This window comes from Mercurialis annua, linkage group LG1-X, assembly GCF_937616625.2.
Source record: "Mercurialis annua linkage group LG1-X, ddMerAnnu1.2, whole genome shotgun sequence".
NCBI classification, from domain to species: Eukaryota; Viridiplantae; Streptophyta; class Magnoliopsida; order Malpighiales; family Euphorbiaceae; genus Mercurialis; species Mercurialis annua.
This window is the reverse complement of record NC_065570.1, coordinates 47,781,631-47,790,866: the sequence shown is the minus strand read 5'-3', so window position 1 is coordinate 47,790,866 and position 9,236 is coordinate 47,781,631. Positions and strand designations below refer to the sequence as shown.

Sequence of the window (9,236 nt, the reverse complement as noted above, 5' to 3'; positions counted from 1 at the left end):
TTTACAAACGGAAGCATTTATATACACTAGTAAAACAATACATCTTGCTCGGGCCTATCGTTTCCGTACCTTGTACGTACTAACCCGACATATAATACTAGTGTTACATACACCTCACGGGAATTTACCTCCATGGAATAAATATGACAATCGTAGTCAAAACAAACATAAACACACTGACAACAAATGTAAACAATGAAAAACGTATTAATGTACTAGGCTACGACACTGGTCAGACATTACACTACTGCAGCAATTATGGAAGTCGGGACTGCACATAGCCAAAGGGACTTCCGGTCAAAGACGGACTTCTAGCCAAGTTCAGAATAGGTACCTGAAAAACACACTATTGGGGGGGGTCAGCTATTAAGCTGAGTGAGTTATACTTTACTTACTATATTATCAAAATGAGCATCGCATTTAAAATATTTTTATAAAATATATATATACAATCACATTTTCAAACCATTCCAACATATACAATCACAGCGATTGCAAACAATTCACTTAAGACAAGTATTTGATCCGATCGAAACCTTAATCCTAAACTCCTTAACCTCTCCTAATCTGTATCATATTCGAATCATATCGTCCGAGTGGCCGGATCCCGAGATAGTTCGACCGAGTTACCCGCTACCACGTGGCATAGTCCCGAGATAGTTCAACCGAGTTACATCATGCCACTACTTAATCCCAATTTGTGGGTCCCGAGATAGTTCGACCGAGTTACCCACCAGATACGGGTCCCGAGATAGTTCGACCGAGTTACCTCGTATCTGCCAAAATTATAATCCTCCTTTCCGATACCCAAACATATTCCATTTCATAATTATAAACTTGATCAACATTTAATGAGCTCACATCAAACGTATCTATGTACGAATATCTAGACTTTCATAAACTCCGGTGATCACACGGCCTATTGACGCCCAATAGGTAGCCCGTTTCTTCGGAGCATATACAAACTCACATTCGCAAATAATCGGCAAGTCATAAGCAGAGTAATACAATTCATATATCAAACAAGTCAATCCAATACAATGTAGTTCAATCCATAAACAAACAAGTTGAATATAATTCAATCATACACCAACAATCCAAATCAAACAATTCAACTCAAACAACTAATGCGATGCATTTAATAATGATAATATATATATATAAAATAGTTTTTAATACGATAATAAGAGTGAGTAAAATATACTCACCGCTTGCTATCCATAATCTTCAATAATACCTAGCGATCTCGCGTTCCGTAAGTTTCGGGTTCCATTGGTAGTTGTCTCGTCAAGTCTACACAATTTCGATAATAACTCGAATTAATTACAATCTAACTATAATTAATTAATCCAAAACTAGGTTTCTAGCCAACTTCGGCTATGGAAACCGTTTACTTAAAACAGTCCGACCACTAAATAAAATTGACATTCTTAATGTTCAGAACGTCGCCTACAACTTTCATTTAGGTCTCGGACTAAGATAAGTACCCGAAGGTGTCAGAATTTGGCTCTAAAGTTAATAACGTAGGGCTGTTCTAAATTTCAGAACTGCTATGTGCGACATAATGTTCTAATTTATTTGAGACACTTAGAGACCGAACTAGCAGAAACTTATACTTTGACATTTATAGACGACATCCTTAAGTTTCCGTACCACCAAACGGAACTTAATTTGGAGCTATATAGCTTGAGATATTGTCCTTGCAATATGGCTGTTCTGCAGCACATATTCTGCAATATCGTCAAATTATTTCGCGCATACTTGACTCCTAACTTATGACTCGTCGAGACTAAAACTTTAACCGATATCATACTTTTATACCCATGCAATTCAGCCACCATAATCAATCCTAATCATACACAATCCATGACTTAGAAAATATCAAAAACATCTAGTCATGAATTCATCAAAATGACCAAACTATTTAACCATTTTTCATCCAAATTTTATCAATTAATCTTAACTTATATTCAGCTCTATTTTATCTCAAATTAAACCTTATCTTCATCACTTGATCCTCATATTATCACCTAGCAACCATGGCCGAACACCCTTCACCATTTCATATCAAAATTTCATTCAATACTTGCCAATAACAACACAAAACATCAACTATCAAAATCATGCTATTGCCAAACCCTAAGTCCATTTTCCTATTCAATTTCATCAATCACAACTTAAAAATTTCAGAAAATATACCTCACCTTGATTGATGATACTTTGTTGAAGATTTAGCATCAAACTCACCATCCAAATCATCCATATAAGCTTACAATTACACTACAACAATCAAACAATCAAAACCTCAATTAAACCTCAAAATTCGAAATTATACTCATAAACCCTAACTGAGATAATAACTTTCTCACCTTGATTTTATGGGCTAGATCAGTAGATATCGTTCTCCTCTTTCCGGTGCCGCAAAAATCAAGCGAATCGGATGAAAAACGAAGAAACGGCAAGCAAAAGAAGATCATGGAGCTTTTTGAGGAGATGAAGATCTTCTAAACCCTTTCTTGCTGGAAATCAGACTTTGAAAGCTTCATATGCCTATGGAGGTGGTATATATAGCTTGGTAAAATATTTTAATTGGTCCTTTAAGTTGCCACCTCCATTAGTTTCAATTTCTAACTTTTATTTCGTCCAATTTAACCCATTAATCGCTTAATCGTTCGATCTCGATAAATTTCATATTATTTATATCCAAATAAATAATACTCTTCCTCTCTCTTATTATTTCATAATCCAATAATAAATTTCACTAATTTTCGGCAAAAACGCTTAATTTTCCAATTTGAGCGAAAATGACTATTTCCATCACTTTTTTCGTCTTTATTTTCATTTGATAAATATCGATATCCAAATAATCGATATTATTATCTTAAATACCAATTCCCGTCAATAATTTATTTAAATTATATTTTTTTTGCCAATAAAATTCTATTTTCCAATTTCTTAGGGACTTTAACTTATTTTAAATTCCAACTTTTCTTACGATTTTCTTTAGTCCCGTCAAACTATTTTAGGCATTATAATTATTAAAATTTCTTCTTTAAATATTTCCTTATTAAATCCTTCCGATAATTTCTTTTCTAGCCGCTTCATTATTTCAAATCGGACAGGTGGCCTACTTTGGCAACGCCAGACGTACGGGGTATTACAGTTATAAACGGGTTGACCTGTTTATGATCCAAACCCATATACGATCAATCCGAACCCGCTTAACTTCGTGTCATGCCGTGTTAACGGGTCGTGTAGGAAATTGCCAGCCCTAGTGTTTATACCAAAATTAAAATTTCCAAAAGTCCAAGAGCCCAGAAGAATTGAGGAGATGATGAAGTCACAGAAGTCTATAACCCAGAATTTTAGCTCAAGATCTCCAAGTTGTCAAAAGCTAAGAATCACCAAGTTGCCAGAAGTTCAAGATCTTCAAGTTGTCAGAGGCTCGGGATTTTCAAGTTGCTAGGAGTTAAGGATCTTTACAAGTTCAAGATCTCCAGAAGTCCAGCATCTCTAGACGCTGAAGAGTCCATAATAATTCTCAGGGGATTTTAGTCCAGAATCAATTGATTAGAAGCCTATAATTAATTGGCCAGAAGCCCATAATCAATTAGCCAGAAATCCAGAATCTCAGAAGCCCGTGATTTCACATTTTAGCATGTGTTGACAGTTTATCAAAGTGACCGAAAGTGAAGAACGTGGGCAGTTGGAAAGAAGTGAACATCTGACAGTTTTATAGAAGTACAGAAAATGGAAAATGTGAATGTGGGCAGTTAAGAAGTAGTTGAGCATTTGACAGTTTTGAAGAGACTATAAATAGAAGAAGAATGCTATGATTAAAATCCCCAGTCAAATTCAACAAAAACTCAAATATTCTCAAGAGAATATCAATGTCAAAAACTTTTAGTTTATGAGATCACTTGTATGTACTTTTATTTTTCTTGTTTTTCAACATTATTTTCAATCTCAATTTCAATTATATCGTTAATTTTTAGATTTTTAATTACATAAGCTTTCTTTTGTTTTTAAAGTTCTTCAGGAGATTTCTTTACGAACTGTCTAAATTTTTTTCGTCCTTTACAAATCGTTCACAATCGCTTGATTATTTTTAAATTTTAATTTGAGGTATAATCTTCTGGCATGTTCACACACATAAAGACACAAACCGTTTTCTAAAAAACACGGGAAACTAGTAATAAAAAAAAACAATTGGATCAATTTTGGATATATTTGACCTTAATAGTAGAGAATAGACTTAATTAGTATCAGCATGCACACAAATATGTGCATACAAATGACCCTTCTCACACTATAAATAACTTTAAATCTGAGTTATGCCGTTCGGACTTCGGATAGATCACCGATCGAATCAACGTCTGTATAAGCAGCATCATAGGCAACACCGCAAAATAAAACGCAATAACTCTGCAATACTTTTCATACTTGGAAAATTTACTAACTCCACTTCTACTCAACAACAGGGCGCTGAAAGCTCCGGCGAAAGCAAACGTAAGATACAGTACGAAGTTCTGAAACATCGTCGTGTGGACGTCCCTGAAGATGATGGTCGGTACTGGAATATCGCTACCGTCTCTGTATTCATATGGAAGTAGCTTCACAACGGCACCGATAACAACCGAACCAAACATAATCCATCTCATAAAACTGTCACTGTCGATTATTGATCTGGTGGTCTTAGCGGTTTCCGGTGAAGATGAGTGGCTAACAGAACCGGACATTTTGTTATTGCTTGGTGTGTTTCTTATCTTCAAATTGAATATTTTGTGATTATACTGAAAGAAAAGTCAGTAACATGTCGTTTTCTAGTCTAGGAAATTTCATTTATATTTATTTCAATTGCATTGAATTTCTCTTATGCTTGTTTAATAATATATAAATTGTGTGATTAGGTCAATCTGGTTGGTGGAACCAAATCAATTGGGGTGTTCCAGTTCCAGAGATGTTCATGTAGGGCTGAAGTGGTCAGCATGAGCATGTCACACCACCTGGCTGATGACTATGAAGAAAAGCTTTCAGGAGAAGAAAGCAAGGATGGAATTCGGATGCAGGTTTGCAAATCCAAACTTGGCTCATTTAATTGATTTTATTCTGATAGAAAGATTTATAATTGGATCGCATATAATAATAAAATCGGGTTTTAGGCAAGTTCAAGTAGCTTGGACGTCGTTTGAGCTTGAATTTGAGTTTGAGATTCGTGCTCGTGCTCGAGCTTGACATAAGTTGGATTCGGTTCGGCTTGTTTATATCTCTAGTCTTCTATGTTGCATGAAAATTTATCAGTCATAGTTTTGACATTTCGTTTCCGGTTTCGAAACTCCAAAATTTTATATTTATAACTTATTCTTTAAAAAAAATTCCTTTTAAGCTTTTTCAGCCTCAATTGTTTCTGTTTCCGTACAATGTATTTGAAATCAGATCTAGATGATTATGGATGCGTTGATTTCGGTTTTGTATTTATTCAGTTTTACTGGAATCCTAAATGCTTGGTAGCTCTTGATTGATGGCTAGTGTTGCCTAAGATATTATTTTTTTTCCTCTTTGCTATAGTTTGAATAAGTCATATTGAGCTTCTGGTGCAGCTGACTTATGATCTGCTGCTGTTCTTGTTCAGATTGATATGCAGGATCATTCAGAAAATGCCTCTCTTTTGCCTGCAGTCCACCCAGATGAAGAAAAAGGAGTGGCCAGGGAAGTAAATTTTACTTGTGATACAATTACAGAACCCAATGACAATCAGGTATTTAGTACAAAACCTATGTTGCACGGGTGCTTATTAAGTCCTACGTTTCAGACATTTCATTTCCGTTTTTGAAAATGCTTCAGAAACTCCAACATTCTATATTTTAATATATTCTTTGTAGAAAACTTTATTTCGTCATTTCCTATCTCAGAGTTTCTCGTTTCGTCCTACATAGCACAAAACCAATATGAATTCAACGAGAAAATCTTACATAAACCTAGTTCATCCCGTAAGATTGTGAATCATCCTCTTATTGCATGACACGTGTCATTATAGAATGAACTTGACCAATCAATAAATATCACATTAATTAGTGATATTTTAATTAGACTTAACTGCTCTCTATTGATTGGTTATGATATTCTATAATACCACGTGTCACACGGTAAATAGATATGGTGAACTTGATTCATGTATCTCGGATTTAACCGTTCATTAGGTGAAGAGCTCACCACTGTCTTACCACTATTCAACAGGTTCCATTGCTGAATCACATACCGAGCGAGACACAGATGGAGATTCTTCTATATCGACAAAAGATGACCAAATCATCCCTTGTGATCATCGTCATTAGCTTTTTTGCATTGTCGAGAGTTTGGTTCTATCATGACAACCATCCTCTCTCAAACCAATCACAAATCTTATGGGATGTGGCAGTAGGGAGTAGTATTATTGGCTTCATTTCTGCAGTTAGCAGTATCTTGATGTTTAGACATACTACAGAGATTGCCCTTCTGATCTTGAACACCATTGCATATGGTGGAGCAGCTTTTGCTTTCATAGCATCAATGAGGATGTTCTCATCGCCTACCGGACTCGATTTGTTCTTTTTTTTCCTCGCGTTCGCAGTTTGCTTGCCTGTATTAACTGCAGGATTCTGCTAGTAACTGTTTTTCCTTTTCATGTATTTGATAACAGTAAGAGCTGTGTACAAATAATTGTCCATGCACTAGTAGGGATGTTACTAAAATTTAAATAGGAGTGCTTCTCTTTAAATTTTACATACCTCAATTTTTCTCTATTACGCCTTGGGAGAACTTACACCACATGACAGTGTAAATCATTCCAGTGGTGTTTCTTTAAAAACTCAAGATATAAAATAAATTTATTTAACTACTGCTAAAAAAGTAAATATTAATAATTAAAATTTATGTTATATTTATTTGTATGCATTTATTATAATAAAATAAAAAGCATGTTTCTTAACTGCAAAACTAATAAACTACAAACTAATAGTAATATTTATATAATACAAAAGCAAATATAATATAAACTTTAAAAAATATAATTAAAATATTTTTTTCTAAGTTGAAATCGCTATTTAAATAAATTTCAATATGAAATAAATCTATTTTGTAATCTTCAGTTTTAAACTAAAAAAGAAATTAGAAATTTAAGACTTGAGGGGATTCACTCCAATTTAAATACCACATAAAACAATGCCTTATGCAATATGGGTAAAAGTCTCATCACATCCTTGAATCTTCTTGTTTTGAGAAAAACATATAATTATGCTTGATTGAATGTCTTATGATATAATTTATTTAACATGATATGTTAAGATCCATATAAGTATTTGATAATATATAATTTATAAAATATTTAATATAATAAAAAAGATTCATTCACACATTAAATTAAGCGACACAATAATCATATGTAATACAAAAAAAGGAACATCAATATAGTTGGTGATTTAATAAAATTTTATATTAAAGCTAAACAATATTTAATTTAGAAGTGTCTAATTATGTTTAAATGAATTTAACGTATTTTTTATATTTAGATATGGATTTATTTTTTAATAATTGGGGAGGGAGAGCGCTTGTGGGAGGAAACGAACGCATGACCTAGCAGAATATTGTCCAATGCTTATATTAATTGTGCGCAAATAGGTCGATTTTATACGACGCATATTTGTTTCAATTGTAAAACTATTTAATAATTTATCTTTTCGTAAAACAAGTAGTATTATTCACTTTAATATTTTGCTTTCTAAGTAATTTTACCTCATGTAGATTGAAAATAAATTGCAAAATTAAATTTATTTGTATCAATTAAGTTTTGGATGATATTAAAATTTTAAATAGAAACAAATTAGAGAAGTAATTTACTAATTATCCTAAAAAATAAAGAACATCTGGGAAAAGGTTATGAATTGAAGTGAAACATATAATAATGGAAAAAAATTACGAACATATCCCTAATATTTATCCAAAGTTCTATTCAATCTTTATACTTTTTGAATTTCAATCGGGGCCCTAAAGTTTCTTCCGTTAATAAAAAACTATGACTTAACGAGAATATCGATTTCCGTTAAGTTGTCTAACATGGCACTCCTTTTCTGTCACAACAAGCAAATGTGCATGACATGTCTTTTAATAAAAAAAGTACAAAGATAATCTTATTATCTACTGCAATTCTCACTTAACCACTTAATATTTTCGAATCTTAATTACAAATTTAGTGTTTTACGAATTGGATGTCTCCATTAACAAAATATGGCATGACATCAATTTAAGTTCTCATGAACATGTAAAATCATAATTTGATAAAAGATACTAGTATATAAAGAAAATAGATTTTATCTTATGCGCACATATTCACGATTAAAAATCAACTTAACCAAAATTCTTTAAAAAAAAATATATAATTTACTTGTTAAAAAAAATAAAAATATGGTATTAGAGTAAATAATACGAATTACTAAATTTAACTAAATAGAAATTTTGCATGTCCACCAATCCTTAAATTACTAACTTTTCTTACCATCTAAATTTTTATATGTTAATTATATATTTTTTTTATTTTAAATACCATACTTGATTATTTTTTATTTGAAGCGAGTAAATTATTAACTATTATTAAATCATGATTTTGTATGCCCATTGGTTCTTAAATAGAAGCCATGTCATATTTGTTAATAGGGTTAATTCCATAAAAAAAACACGACCTTTACACTAAATTTTATTTTAATCACGACTTTTAAAAGTTGTTATATAAAACCACGATCTTTCATTTTTTTCAAATCTACCACTATATTATTTTTTGGTGTATTTTTGCTGACTTATCCACTGAAATCCGACATATTTGAAAAAATAATGAAAGATAAAAACACACCGAAAAATATGGACGTGATAGATTTTAAAAAAAATGAAAGATCATAGTTTTATATGACAACTTTTAAAAGTCGTAGTTAAAATGAAATTTTATATAAAAGTCGTTTTTTTTATAGAATTGACTCTTGTTAAGAAAGACATCCAATTCGAAAAATACTAAAATTGTAATTGAGATTTGAAAAACAATAAATGGCTAAATTCAACAATTTTTTTATAAAAAGCATGTTACATTGGAGTGTTTTGGCAAGAAAAGAGTCATGTGTATGTTTTGTTAACGGAAGAAATACGAGGGTCCTGATTGAGATTTTAAAAACATAAAAGGGCCATGTGAAATTTTGGATAACCATCAGGGTCAT

At 32.2% G+C, this 9,236-nt stretch overlaps 1 protein-coding gene and 1 long non-coding RNA gene across 4 annotated transcripts; one reads left to right on the top strand and one right to left on the bottom strand.

The window, feature by feature from the left end:
- LOC130015746 (uncharacterized) lies at positions 1–2,521 on the bottom strand. Of its 2 annotated transcripts, none has more exons than XR_008791126.1 (4): positions 2,370–2,521; positions 2,200–2,280; positions 1,209–1,293; positions 1–346 (listed from the first exon to the last, which is right to left on the bottom strand). It is a non-coding gene; the product is annotated as an uncharacterized LOC130015746 (long non-coding RNA). The 2 variants fall into 2 exon arrangements; XR_008791125.1 differs by having other exon boundaries at positions 2,205–2,280.
- Positions 2,522–4,623: 2,102 nt separating this feature from the next.
- On the top strand, positions 4,624–6,762 carry LOC126672006 (uncharacterized). Of its 2 annotated transcripts, none has more exons than XM_050365891.2 (4): positions 4,624–4,753; positions 4,911–5,069; positions 5,633–5,758; positions 6,238–6,762. In XM_050365891.2, the coding sequence occupies exons 2-4, from the start codon at positions 4,989–4,991 to the stop codon at positions 6,643–6,645; spliced, it is 615 nt and encodes a 204-aa protein (XP_050221848.1). In that variant the 5' UTR covers positions 4,624–4,753; positions 4,911–4,988; the 3' UTR covers positions 6,646–6,762. The 2 variants fall into 2 exon arrangements, with proteins under 2 accessions (XP_050221848.1, XP_050221839.1); XM_050365882.2 differs by having other exon boundaries at positions 4,717–4,804.
- Positions 6,763–9,236: the final 2,474 nt, after the last annotated feature.